Consider the following 13,868-nt stretch of genomic DNA (forward strand, 5'->3'; position numbering starts at 1 on the left):
TTTTTTTTAAAAGATGATATGAGATTAAATGCCAACTTAGCTATTTCTAAGTGGACTTATGATTTTTTGGTGAACAGGGGACTTACGATTTGGTTCAAAGAGGATGAATTTTGATTTTATGGGTTTGTATCCTCTGTTTTTCTTCTTTATTTAAATTTTTTCAAATGGGAGTTTTCAAATTCGGATTCAGTGTCCAAGAAAAAGCCACTGAAATGTCCTAAGGGGGTTAAATGGCTATTTTTTACTTGCAAATTGATTATGCAACATAATAAAATAAAACTCTTAAGAGGGATAGAAATAAAAGGTATATACCAAATGGGTTCAACCTTAAGGGGGCGTTTGGTACGCAGGATAGATCCGGATCGGACGGGATCGGACAGGATAGGTTCGGATCGGACAGGATCGGACGGGATCGAATAGTGCAGTACTGTGTTTGGTATAGTTCTGGACTGAATGTTGGACTAGTTGTCCCATGTTTGGTGCAGGATCGGACTGGATTAGATTATTTTATAATTATAGTATTTCTTTTGTTATATATGAAAATATTTAAAATTATATTTATATTTACAAAAAAATTAAATATTATATTTAATTAAAGTTTTATTATTACTTATATTTAATATGTTTTGTATAGATATTTATATGTTCAATTAATTAATAATAAAAATAATTTAATGATATTTATGACACATTTGTAATTTTTTTTTTAACATCCATAAACTACTTAAAATATTGTTTTCAAAACCAATTAAAATAAAATTACTAATCATGAATAACAATTAAATACAAATAAAAAAAATTGACATAATATTTAATTAAGAACTTGTTAATAGCATAAAAATATCCATCTTCAATTCATACATATAGATATATAGATATATAAATAAATGTCACATGTAGTTGCACTTTTAACAAATATGACATCAGTATATATATATTGGATTTTGTCCAATCAGATAGAAGTTCTCTGTGCTGCTGTGCATAATGTTCTTCAGCTTCAAAGCTAATCTTGAGTTTGTTAGCAATAGTCTTAACTTCTGACTGAAGCTTTTGCACGAGGACACTAGACATATCTATTTTACCCATAATGTTTTGTACATCATTTTCAAATTTCTGTTTAATTACAAGATTATCTGATTGTGCTGCATTTAAGGACACTTGAGCCATATCTCTTACACTTCTTTCAGCTTGTAAGTCATCATGCAATGATTGCAAACTTGATTTCAAACCATTAAGCTCCAGTGATAGCTTGGCAGATTCCTCAGTTTTATCCTTTATGGTCATGATTTGAGCTTCCTTTTCCTGTGACAATGCTGCTGTTTCCAGAAGACAATTTTCATGAGTGACATTTTGTAAATTTGCTTCTAAAGCTTGATTATGCAGAGCCAGGCTGTTGCATTTTGTATCACAGGCATTTTTGTATTCCTTGAGATTGTGAACCTCATTGTAGCATCCTGCAGCTTCAGCATCAGTAATTCCTTGGACTCAGTTGAAAGCTCCAGCTGCTGTGTAAGCTTATTAATTTTATCTTTCATCAACCTGAAGTCAGCACTTGCATCAAGCAAAGTTTCCTGTAGAGTTTTTGAGAAAACATCCAAATATACATTTAATAAATGCACTTCATAGACTTCTTCTTCAACCTTTTGGTAAAGTCCCTTCTGCAAGAGGAGAGATCTTTTCAAATCCTCCAAAAATATATCCGCATCTAAATTTTGTTTCTTTTCCTCATGAAATTGATTCTGACACTGCAACAGTCTCGCAGCATGACTTTCCTTTGAATCCAGTTTCTGATTCTGAGCCATTTCTTCATACTCCGGAAAGCTTGGCAGGGAACATTCTGAAAAAGCTTGCTTAATAAGGTTCTCATTAGTTTCATACATGGACAGAACCTGGGAAGAAAGTAATTCGAGGTCCTTCTGCAACTGGTCTACAGCAATGGAGTAATTCAAGCGTGCCCTTTTCAGTGCTGCTTCTGCAGTAGCGGCCCTTCTTTCAAGATCCTTGTTGAGAGAATCCAAATCATGCTATTTCATCAGCATGATTCTGTAACGAGCTCACCTCCAATTTAAGCTCAACAACAGTAATATAATAGTTTATACTTCATATACGGTCCAGACAAGTCAGGTCACATGTGAGACATGTCAGGCATAAGAGAAAGTGATGCATCATTTTTCTATAGAGAAAGGAAACCAATAAATTTTTCAGGGGAACTTACTCAAATACTTCCAATCAGAATTCGCATATGTACCACAAAGGATCAACCATTGTTTGCATCAGAATACACATAAATCTTTCAATACAAAAAAAAAAGTGCAGCCTAGAAAAAAGACTTTGATATATCTATTCTCAATCAAAAAGAATACAGCTGTAAATTATTAATTCAATAACAGTTCATGCATTAATTATAAAAAAAAAGGTTGTTCATTATTTTTTTGTTAGAATTTATGTTAGCAAACAAAGTTCATAAAAAAACCAATATCAATTCATAAGCAATATCATAAAGTTGGAAAATTAAACAAAAATAGTTATAGACCTTGTCCATCTGAGCATTGATGGTATCGTCAGAAAATAATTTTCTACCAGCAGATTCATCACATGTAGTCTGCAGACCTCTCTCTCTGAGCTCCCTTTGCTGCTCAAACTCTCTGAAAGGGATTACAACTACAAATGAGCATGTTAAAATTAGATAACCCATAAACTTTAGATGTTTTAATGCTGTACCTGAAACCAGTTTTAGAAGTTAGCAGCTGAACAGTTACCTGGCATCAGATAAGGTACTATACTGCTGCTTAAAATTGTCAACACACCAACCTCTGCGTAATCCTTTGAGCTATACTGCTGCTTCCTTTTAATCAAAATGGGAGTATAATTTAATTATGAAAAGTACAGTGCACATGCAAGCTTTAAATAACCTGTAGAGAAATAATAATATATAAAATTACACAATTATATAGTTATCGTTATGTCCCCTCATATAGCTTGATTATAGCTGCCACATGCTCTCAGCTTTTTTACAGTCTTTTGTCCTTTTCTTTATTATGAAAATTCATAATTTGTTCATATGTCATTTTAGTATTTTTAGTATGAATAAGTTGCAATCTTTATACAAATTTGTTCGAAGACTAAGTTAAAATCTTTTATAATCATTTTTAAGTTTTCTTTTTGAACTTTTGCAGCAGATTAACAAGAGACTAAGACCAGCAATATCGATGTAAATTGAACAAAATGCCTATGACAAAGCAAAAAACTTATTTCTCATATCTAGATTTATGGAGGTTTTTGGACTGTAAACGAGACACCATATTTACCAGGTGATGATGGCAGATCGATGAAACAGAGGAAGGATGCAGCAGAAGATAAACTCACCGGCCAGAAATGCTTCGAAGGGTAGTTTGCCTCCAAAATCAAGCTTCTTCCTCCTGAATATCAAATCAAGCCCTAACATAAATAGATCAAAGCTTATTTCGCAGATCAATAAATGACATTTCCCAAAAATATTTCATAATTTTTTAGCTAAAAATTAAGGTAAAAAACAAAGAAAAATACAAGATGATGATGATGGAAGATTGCCGAAACAGAAGAAGAAGACATGCTCACCGGCCAGATGCTTCGAAGGGGATGGTGATGCGAGATCGACAATGCTTCGAAGGGGGCGGCCAGAGATGCTTCGAAGAGAGCTCGGTGGGACAAAAGTGACCCAGTCTCCAGATGGGTCAGATTTATCCCCCTCATTTGGGATAAAATGATCTACGGGACAAACCTGTCCCCCTCCCATTTTCACTTTCCAAACACCGGACTGGGACTGGGTCCTGTCCTGACCTGCCCAGTCCGGCGTAACAAACACGCCCTAAGAGGGTCATGCTCCTTGCCCTTTTTGATTTTTTATTAAACTTGTATTTGATTTTTCTCTTTACCATTTTATTATAGTTTAAACTTGTATTTTGTACTTTACATATTTAGTCCTCTCATATTTTATTAATTATACAAAGTTGATGCGTAGGTTTATTTTATTTTTATAATAATTTGATTTTCAATATTAATTTTTTATAAAGGGAAATTTAATTCTCGACCCTTTCACCTTAACATTCCTACCTTTGTCCTTAGCCAACCAAACAAAATGTAATAATTAATAATAAAAAATGTATTAATTGGTGGTGCTATAATAATTTTTCTTTAAAAAATGTTAGGGTTATTAAATTTTTTCATCTAATTTTATTTATCAAATAAAACAATAGGATACTATTGAAAATTTTATTAGATTTGATTTACATGAATCTGTAGTATAATATGTTGTCAACTATTAATCTTCTACCATATTATTTGATAAAACTTAGGAGGTTCTCAATCAGCAATCACAAACATATACACCACCAGCTACTTGATGTGAAGAGTGAAGAGGGTGTTTCATGGAGTAAGTTTTTGATTCGGCTTCTGTAGATATTTTGTAAAGGCTTTTCATGTTTTTGAATCAATTGGTCTCCCGCCCTGTTAGACTCTTCTTCGAGACACATATTCTCTGAACCCTCAGAAACCACGTACACCTGTACAGTGGCCAAAGCAAAATCACTACCTTTGAATATTTTGATATTTTAACTTATAACCATCTTAAAAATATTTTGATATTTTAATTTATAAAATGTTTTTCAACAAAATTTGCTATCTAGGAATAAAATTTTGAAATGATTTATTTGTTTTTCTAAACATCAAAATTTCTAAATATTTATATTAGTTTTTATACTTAAATATTAAAATAAAAAATATATATATACATAAAATTATATTTTTATTTAAATATTTGTCATAATAAATTACTTAATATATCAATATATATGCATCAAATAAATAAGAAAATACAGAATTTTGTATCTAACAATAAATTTATAAATATCAATATAAAAAAATAAATTAGACAACATATGAGGTATTATTGTGTATAATATATATATATATATATATATATATATTGATAAAAGATTCAATCTTTACCATGGCCATATAAGTTTTATTTATTTTTGCATATTTCTGAAACAATCATCAACCACTGTATAATTTATCAAAAATGTCTCTAACCCAAAACATCATGAGTAGGAAGTTATTAATCTAGGTGTGGGAAAACCTTTTTTTTTTTTTTTTTTTACACTTATAGTTGTGTGTAATGTAATTTGATTATTAATGTTTGCAGTATTATTAGTTAGTTAGTAGTTAAAACTTGTTAACCATCTCAAAAATAATTATAAACTTAGAATAAGTAGGTAAAAAAAAAGCCCAAATAACAAATTAAAAAACCATTTCAAAAAGAGAATTAAAAAATCTCTTACTTACATGGCTAAAATCTCTTTTTACACTATTAAATTTTTAAATTTATTTAGTTTCTTACAGCTCAACATTTTAGTCTTGTTCAGTTACATGATACCGAATTTGATATGATATTGAACTTGAAATGTTTAATAGTTTATAAATGAATATCTTTTAAGTGTTCATGATTTAAAAAATTTTGGATGTGCGGATGACAAAAGGTCTAATGATGAATATGTTTTATCCTGGTAATAGAAGTTCTTCTGTGGAATAATATTGGACAAACACTTACAGCTTTATAGATTGTGAAGACAAAGTATATGTGACGAATTTTAAGATTATGATATATGCCTTCAGATGTACATTTATTGTTATATGGCTAATAATATTATTTATGATAATTCCATGGCTATATCATTCCATTGAGAATCTCACTTTATTGTGTACACTTTTGTTACAACATAGTAGTAAACCCACTACTAAGGCTAGCTTATAGATTTGTTTAAGGAGTAATGGGTAGTGTGAGTTTTTAATTTACGATAATGTCCATGTTATATGTTGTACATTGTTAGGTATTATTTTGTGAGCAATACACACATGTGGATCATTGTTGTTTATATACACATATTGTTGTTTCTTTTGAACACAAACCTGCTTAGACATTGTGTACGTATAAATTGATCCACTAATACAATGGTCAGTCCCTATCACTTAGTTTAAGTATGTAGTTACATCCTGTTAATATGCAATTGTTAATATGCAATGTACTTGAATGAAATTGTAGCATATGTCTAGGGGATTGCACGTGATAAGATAAATTTCTATTAACTAAACTGAGTTTATGGTATGCAATGTGCTCAGTTGAAATAGTATATAGTTTTGAAAAATTTATTAAGAGTATCTCTACTATCTAATCTAGTGTATTATTGTGCTCTATCAATATGTAATATAATTAAATTAAATGGTATTTTATTTGAGAGATTCTGCGATAAATGAGTTTTATTTAACATATGTGATGACCATAGAGTCTAAATGAGAGAATGTTTAAGTATTTATGTGTGAACTAGTAATAACCATGTATCCCACTTTTAAAGATTTATTTGTACAGTAATGTGATTGAATTATTTTATTGACTTTGACCTTGAAGCCTTTAAACTCACTCTCCCCGTAATTCTATAAAATCCTATCGTACTACTTCAAAAGGCATCTCAAAATTTCTAACCGTAATATTAGTTTAAAATGAACTTGCGCTGATTTAAACTTGGTTTTTTGAAAGTATAAAAAAATAACTTTTATTTTTCGTATTTTTTTTAGATAAGATTTGTGAGGGTGTCCATGATTCTTTGCACACGTGTATATATATATATATATATCACTATAACCATGTATACATATGGGTGTAAAAACCTATATTAAATTGCTCACCTACTTTCGAATCAAAAGTGACAATAATTCATATCTATTATTTATCAAAATAACTATATATTAAAGTTTCCATCCTTTATTATTTTGTTTTATTTTATCAACGCAATATTCACAAAATCTTCAGTCCAAAACAAAAAATATTGAAAAAATTTGAAAGATATTTTTACTCATCATAAATATTAAAGCAAGAAAACGAAATGACATGATTGTTTTCGACGCCATGAAATTAAAATAATATTCTTGTTGAATCCACTAATTCAATAATTAAAACAAATGGAATATAAAAATACAACAATTATTAAAACTTATCCTTAAAAAAAAAAAATTTACTAAAGATAAAAACTTATATTTCATTAGGTCCACACACGTGATAAGCCAATGCCTAACCGCCAGTCTTCCTCCATATGAATCATGTGGAGAAGGGAGCAAAAAATATATTTTATATCAAAAAAAACAAAAAAATTAGCAATTGATTGTACAATGAAGTGGTCAAAATTATTTCTTTAAATTTTACTTTTTTCAATAATTTTCCTGGAAAATCGAAAAAGCAAAATGAAAAAAAAGGTAGACCCTGTTTTTTGGTTTCTTAATGCAAAGGGTCAGCGAAGGTCTTTGAGAGGTTAATGAAGTAAAGTTTCAAGATTTGCGTGCCAAAAAACAAAAAAAAGTTTTTGCCGGACCAAGCGGCCAAAAACCAACCAATGAAATTCCAACAATTATCAAACTAATGACTAATAATAAAAAAATATTTTTAATAAATAATTAAAAAACTAATTTTAATAGTCAGTTTAGTTGCAGCACGCAATTTTCAATGTCATTTTAAGATTCTTTTTAACTTGTCGTCCATGCGCTTCATTCTGCTGCAGAACAAGACCATATCAACTACCTCTCAAAACCCAAATCTTCCTCAATCTCATCGTCTTGTGGTTCTTCATTTTCTTTGATTTTATCTCTCGCAGACCGATATTTTGATTCTGGTTTGTTCTTTTCTTTATTTCTATAACGTTATTTATTTATTTTTGGTGTTTGCTTCATTCTGCTGTAATTTGTATGTGCTCTGCATGAATGGGTGATGGGGTTAGACTGTTCTTTGCTGTGATTAATGGTCTAATGCTTTAGTTTTTAGTTGTATGTAGAAATAAGTTTCTGGGACAATGGTGTTGTTGTTAAATTTGGCGTTCTCGACTATGAAGATGTGAAATTTGTTTCTGGGTTTTGATTTTGAATTCGTTTGTTTAAGCCTTTTATATTGGGGATTTCATCCTTGCAAAATTTAGTGTCTCTTGCAAGAATATTTTTGAATGGTGATCTTCAAATTTTCGTTTTATCTTCTTTTCCGGGGTATAAGATTGACGTCTTAGAAGGTAAAATGTTTTTACTCATGCAACTTCTTAATTTTCCTTTGAGTTTTGAATTTGATTTGTCTTCGTTTTCCTAAAAGAATTTTTAAGCACTGTTTGTTTGGAGTATGTCTCGTGCAATCTTTTTCCTAACCATTGAGAAATTGAACCTTTATGTAGCTTTCTTATTTTTCCTCATAACAACAAGGTCTACGAGCTTCTATAAAATTTCATGTTAATGATAAATAACTTTTAGTGTTCTGCGGATTGTCACAACCATAAACTTTTTGCATTTGAAAAAAAAAAAAAAAAAAAAAAAAAAACAGAGCTGTTGTAATTCTGTAAACTGAGTGACATGGGACAGAAGTTATACATATTCAGGTTTTTGAATTGACACCTTTAAATGAATAAGCCGTGCCATTAACAGGCTATTTTTCTCACTTTTATCAACTAGAAATTGCCATTACGTGGAGCTCTAAATTGAGTTGTTTTGTCAGTAGTGATGAATGGAGGTCTATTCTTCTCCTAAGGTTTCTGGTTCTTCTGGAAATATGTTGACATAAGCCCGGACAAGGCTTGGTTGGCCACATTCATTATAAGTTAAAGCATAGAATAAAGCTCATATCGACTATGCCCTTTTCATTAAGTAGATTTATTCCTGCAATCGTGATGTTCTTCTTAGATCTATATAAACCCAACTTGTTTCATGCTTATACTTTTGTGTACATGGCATATCTAGAAAATATGCTTGTGTTATCTGTATCTAGAGCTTTATTGTTTTTCCTTGTCTGTAATAATGGTTGATTGTTGAAGCATAGGTAAAATGACTGAGAAGACGACAGCTGCGAATATTTTGAATAATCTTGTGGAGACACTTGCTGAGAGTTCTGGGAAGCAGAAATCTGTGTCCTTTTTTGAGGAAAATAAATCAGACTCCGTCACCTCTCAGATCAATCGGTTGTTTGGCCGCCAGAAGCCTGTTCATCGTATTTTGGGTGGTGGAAAATGTAGGATTATTCTCTTTCTTTTGTTTCTGTAATTCTAATTGATTGTTCTCACTAACTTTTTCTTTGTTTATTGCTCCCCCTGACTTATGTAGCTGCTGATGTGTTGTTATGGAGGAATAAGAAGATATCAGCTAGTGTTTTAACTGGTGCAACCGCTGTCTGGGTGCTCTTTGAATGGCTTAATTATCATCTTTTAACCCTTATAAGCTTTGCATTGGTTCTTGGCATGCTTGCTCAATTTGTTTTGACAAATGCATCAGGCTTACTAAATAGGTAAATTTAATTTGAATCTTTCATCTTTTTACTCATGTGGTTCAGCGACGATGAATAACTTAGCTGAATTTTGTGTTTGTGATAATGTAATCTTCACTGTGGCAGGTCACCTTCAACGGTTCCCCGTCTTGTTCTGCCTGATGATTTATTTGTAAATATTGCTGTGTCAGTTGGTTATGAGTTAAATCGAGCATTAGGGTTTCTTCAGGATGTTGCATGTGGAGGAAATTTGAAGCAACTGCTTGTGGTACGTTTGAGCTATTAACTTCATGTGTATGTGTTTGTCAATTCTCGACCATATAACTCGACCCGATCATTCTAAGTTTCTAAACTTCCATGATTAGTAATTCTTGATACACTTGATCAACACTAGTCTTATATTTCAACTGTTTTAATGCTTGTAGTAATGGTGTGTATCTTTTACTTGTGGACTTCCTGCTGTATGTTAAAAAGAAATATTAAGTCCCAAATAATGAAATTTTGTAATTTTTTAACAAGAAGGTTAGTGAATAAACTTATACATGTGACTCCTGCTTTATGTTAACGAAACATGAAGTCCCAAATAATAAAATTTTATAAGTTTTTGACAAGGTTAGTTAATAATCTTATGTTGTTGTATCTATTGGAAGTGGTACAAAGGATGCCTATCAGATCGGAGGCATATGACTTGGGTTGTTAATGATATTAGTTCCCTAGCTGTAAGTATTTCATGTATGGGACATGAGAATTTTAAGAGTAGAAGAGTTGTAAACTCCATTTATCTTGTTTAATTTGTTACATATATCACTCAAATACTGACTAATGCTGTGGCTAATGCTATAACCAAGATTTCTCCAAGAGACTATTCTGTCTAATGAATATTCTTCCAAACGTAAGTTTGGTAAATGCATTGAATATGCAAATTTTCAAGTGATCTACATAATATTTCTATATTAGCTTGCTGTGCTTCATGGTAAAGATGGCTGCGTGATTGCATCTTTTATACCTGAAATCCCGTTGTTACACTATGGACATTATAGTAACTTTTCAATAAATCCTCACAGGTTATAGCAAGTTTGTGGGCTGCTGCTGTGATAGGAGGCTGGTGCAATTTTCTCACCGTTCTGTATATTGGTGAGAGATCTTACTCTGTGCTATGTGATCTATAGTAAAATATTTTATTTTTTGACTTGGAAAGCACATATTTTTGGCTATATTGTTTATAAAGTTTATATATAAGTGAAAATTATGATTAGTTCAGATTTGGGATTTGGGTATTTAATAAAGAATGCATAGAGTTCAGCCAACTTGTTTTCCAGCTATCCCTTTGGAACTTGGGTCTAAGATAGAGGTTTGGTACAAATTACAAGAAATATCCTTATGGGACTTTGGTGTTCATTCCAGGTGAAGAATTGTAGTTCAAGGATGCATTATGTTGAAGCATGGATTTTATCAAGTTATAGTTGAACATTGTATCAATTAGAACAAGCTATTTATATACTCTAGTTTAGTTTCATAATTATACCTGTAAACTAGAAGTGAAGCCATATTCTTGCATTTTGAAGTGGTGTCAATCATTGTCAACTTAGTATCTTATGTTTTGGAGCTATACTGTGGCATTTCTGTAATACATTAAGGCTAAGCAGCTCAACTTCTTGTGCTATGATTTATCGCTGATAGTTCTGTTCTTGATAAGGTTTTGTTGCGGCACACACATTGCCAGTTCTGTATGAGAAGTATGAAGATGAGGTTGACAGTTTTGTTTACAAAGTTTTCGAGCAGCTGCAGCATAACTACAAGAAGCTTGATGCCGGTGTTCTCAGCAGGATTCCAAAGGGGAAATTCAAGGGAAAGAAAGCTGAATAGATAGATTGTCTAGTAGTAATTTCGAAGGTACGTAACTTTTTACTTCTATGGAATGTATTGTGAATTAGTGATTTAGATCAAGTGGAAAAAGGAATCCCCTGTTTATGGGAAATGAACTGACTGGTTCTTTTCATGTATGCCTATTTGTTGATCACATATTTGTTAATGAAGAACATCATTATTGCTTGTAAATTCGACCACTGTTTCAATCAAACCTCATGTTGATTATCATTAATCCGGTGATAGACAGAGAAACACAAAAATGCCAAGGCGATTGTACCGGGGGTTGTTGAGGCATCAAACAAAAATTTGTCATGTTATTGGAGTGTGTAGGTGGGTTTTGGTGCCCACCATTTGCATAACTATCCTGCTTGAAGATACAGTTCTGGACCTTTAGAAAAGTGGCAATGGCCGTATTTGCCATTGTGTAAACCAGTTTTAAGTTGGTTTTCAAACGGAAGTGGGAAGTAAAACTTTGTCAACAATTTGAATGGTCCTTTTTCATTTTTAATCTTACTGTCTTTGTCTTTTCCTTATTTATTTATTTATTTTAATCTTACTCTCTGTCTCCTATTTTCTTTATTTTATTTTTATGGTGGATTAAAATTGTGCCCCCAAAAAAAAAAAAATGAAGAAATTTGGTCAACTTCAACGGCAGCAGAAAGCAATTCAAAGGCTTTAAATCGCAATCACTACAATATCATTCTTTGCCCAATAATTGAAAAGTACAAGGAAATTGAGTAGATTACAGCTTCATACATAGGTACATATATATATATATATATATATGATAATACTATGGTCATTGTTTCTGGAAAAGCCGTCGTTTTTTTTCTGTCTAAGAAAAAGATATCGGTTTTTCCAAAAATCGTTGTTTTTTTTTTTTTTTTTAATCCACATGTGAATGGTCCTAACTATAGAAAGATTCTATATATATATATATATATATATATAACTTTGATATGTTGAGATCATAATTCTTATCTTAGCTTGTATAATATAATTTTGGGGACAAAATATGATGAATCTTCATACCTTGCAACATGAGAGAATAATGCGAATAACTTCATTTGTAATGTTTCAAAAAATTATAAAAACGATCACAAGTGACCATTGTCATGTGGACTGATCAACCAAGACACCCTGCATATATATATATGGTTAAACACGTCTTGACATCTTCCATTCAAAATATTACTAGTAAACAGGTATAATTGTGGACAATTTGACTTCTTTTTTTTTGGATAAATTATGGACGATTTGATTGATGGAAGAGCTCCTAGCAATGAAAGATAATATATCTTTCGAGGCATTTAGTATTTGTCATAGAGTAGGTATTAAGGACTCATGTGTATCCATTGGATCTACTAAGGAAAAAGTCCATACACAATTCATGAAGCGCCTCAGGCTGATAAACAGTATCCGGGCCGTATTGGCCCAAACAGACTATTTATGCTTATAAATAATATCTGGTTTCTTGTTGATACAAATATCAATTTAATTTAATCATTATATAATTTGGTTATGTGAATATCCTGAGTGTCAGATTGAAGTCAAAGCATAGAGGCTGCCTCCTTGTGTCATGCTTATACAAGCACCTTCCATGGGGAAATTAGGTGAGGGAATGGTAACAAAAAACTTATCAAAAGTGAATCTCAAAAGTCTTTTACAGAAAATTAATATAGTAAACTAAGATGTTTCTTTTAAGAAAGTTTAGAATCTTTTTAATGGATAAATTATACCATCATAAAAATAAGAGAGTCCTTGTAAAATGGGCTAGAGAGCTCTCAACTATTTTGCAATCAGCATGGGGCGAGTTTCATCCTATTGCTGATGATAGGGCAGTAAAAGGCACTTCATTAGTGATAATAGAATGAATTTTAGAAATAAAAAAAATTGTTCGATATTCAAGCGGAAGAAACTAACTAACTATATATGTATATATATGTATATTTTTTATTCACGAAAGACCTAAACAATGATTTTGTTATTTTATTGGCAATTATTTATCATTTGCAAGTTAATTTTATTTGTTCTTTTAAAAGAGGAAGCTGTATAAAATTAGTTTTGAAATAAAAACCAAACAATCTGATCATAAATCCCCCTTTTGGCTACAATTGACGGTAAAAAGAAAGCAAAATAGAAAACAAATAAAAATAGAGAAAAGTTGTTAATAAAATAAAAAACAAACGAACAAACACATAAACTATTAATTGGAGTGGAAACGATCATACTATATGAATATGTATATATAATTAAACGCATCATCGATAGAAATTAAGGGTGAGAAGTGAAAGAAGAAGAAAATGAGATACTAAAGAGAGAAAGAGAGGGTGGACATATATCGACATTGGTGAAGAAAAAGAAAGAGAAATTGGGTTGGTTAGAGAAGAAAAAAAGAAAGAAAAATGAGAAAAAGTAAAAATATATAAAAATGAACACACTATGTATATATATATTAATGCATGGCTAAGCTATGTGGGAGTGTGCAGGGAATGTTGCTTCCATGAAAGGAGTGTGGAAGGCAACCACCTTCCATGAGTTCGGCTCACGTGTGGGTCCCCACGTGCCATTTTCCAATTATGTGGCCATGCCACATACATACATACATGCATACAGAGATTATAGAACTACATATTCCCTTTTTTCCTTTATGGTCAATTTTTTTTTTTAAAATTTTTAC

At 31.3% G+C, this 13,868-nt stretch overlaps 2 protein-coding genes across 7 annotated transcripts; one reads left to right on the forward strand and one right to left on the reverse strand.

Moving 5' to 3' along the window:
• Positions 1-830: 830 nt before the first annotated feature.
• Positions 831-3,846, reverse strand: LOC107417222 (uncharacterized). 2 transcript variants are annotated; one of them, XM_048472309.2, is made up of 5 exons: positions 3,598-3,846; positions 3,367-3,419; positions 2,760-2,838; positions 2,534-2,661; positions 831-2,000 (listed from the first exon to the last, which is right to left on the reverse strand). In XM_048472309.2, exons 1-5 carry the CDS (start codon positions 3,773-3,775, stop codon positions 1,365-1,367), a joined length of 1,074 nt encoding a protein of 357 aa, XP_048328266.1. In that variant the 5' UTR covers positions 3,776-3,846; the 3' UTR covers positions 831-1,364. The 2 variants fall into 2 exon arrangements, with proteins under 2 accessions (XP_048328266.1, XP_015881307.2); XM_016025821.4 differs by having other exon boundaries at positions 2,760-2,845; positions 3,309-3,438.
• Positions 3,847-7,535: 3,689 nt separating this feature from the next.
• LOC107416628 (reticulon-like protein B8) lies at positions 7,536-11,744 on the forward strand. Of its 5 annotated transcripts, none has more exons than XM_025072646.3 (7): positions 7,537-7,697; positions 8,879-9,067; positions 9,160-9,340; positions 9,446-9,587; positions 10,384-10,453; positions 11,016-11,212; positions 11,357-11,744. In XM_025072646.3, the coding sequence occupies exons 2-6, from the start codon at positions 8,884-8,886 to the stop codon at positions 11,183-11,185; spliced, it is 747 nt and encodes a 248-aa protein (XP_024928414.1). In that variant the 5' UTR covers positions 7,537-7,697; positions 8,879-8,883; the 3' UTR covers positions 11,186-11,212; positions 11,357-11,744. The 5 variants fall into 5 exon arrangements, with proteins under 5 accessions (XP_024928415.1, XP_024928414.1, XP_015880630.1 ...); XM_016025144.4 differs by having other exon boundaries at positions 11,432-11,744; XM_016025146.4 differs by having other exon boundaries at positions 11,436-11,744.
• The last annotated feature ends 2,124 nt before the right edge of the window (positions 11,745-13,868 follow it).

This window comes from Ziziphus jujuba, chromosome 4, assembly GCF_031755915.1.
Source record: "Ziziphus jujuba cultivar Dongzao chromosome 4, ASM3175591v1".
NCBI classification, from domain to species: Eukaryota; Viridiplantae; Streptophyta; class Magnoliopsida; order Rosales; family Rhamnaceae; genus Ziziphus; species Ziziphus jujuba.

What these genes read in the sequence shown, in the direction of transcription:
- LOC107417222 (XM_016025821.4), bottom strand. Translation starts at nt 3,775, where the DNA reads ATGGGAGGGGGACAGGTTTGTCCCGTAGATCATTTTATCCCAAATGAG. An exon ending in CCCTTCGAAGCATCTGGCCG is followed by an intron (nt 3,439 to 3,597) that starts GTGAGCATGTCT and finishes TATTTATGTTAG; the next exon opens with GGCTTGATTTGATATTCAGG. An exon ending in AGTACCTTATCTGATGCCAG is followed by an intron (nt 2,662 to 2,759) that starts GTAACTGTTCAG and finishes GCTCATTTGTAG; the next exon opens with TTGTAATCCCTTTCAGAGAG.
- LOC107416628 (XM_025072647.3), top strand. Translation starts at nt 8,884, where the DNA reads ATGACTGAGAAGACGACAGCTGCGAATATTTTGAATAATCTTGTGGAG. An exon ending in GCATCAGGCTTACTAAATAG is followed by an intron (nt 9,341 to 9,445) that starts GTAAATTTAATT and finishes TCACTGTGGCAG; the next exon opens with GTCACCTTCAACGGTTCCCC. An exon ending in TCTCACCGTTCTGTATATTG is followed by an intron (nt 10,454 to 11,015) that starts GTGAGAGATCTT and finishes GTTCTTGATAAG; the next exon opens with GTTTTGTTGCGGCACACACA.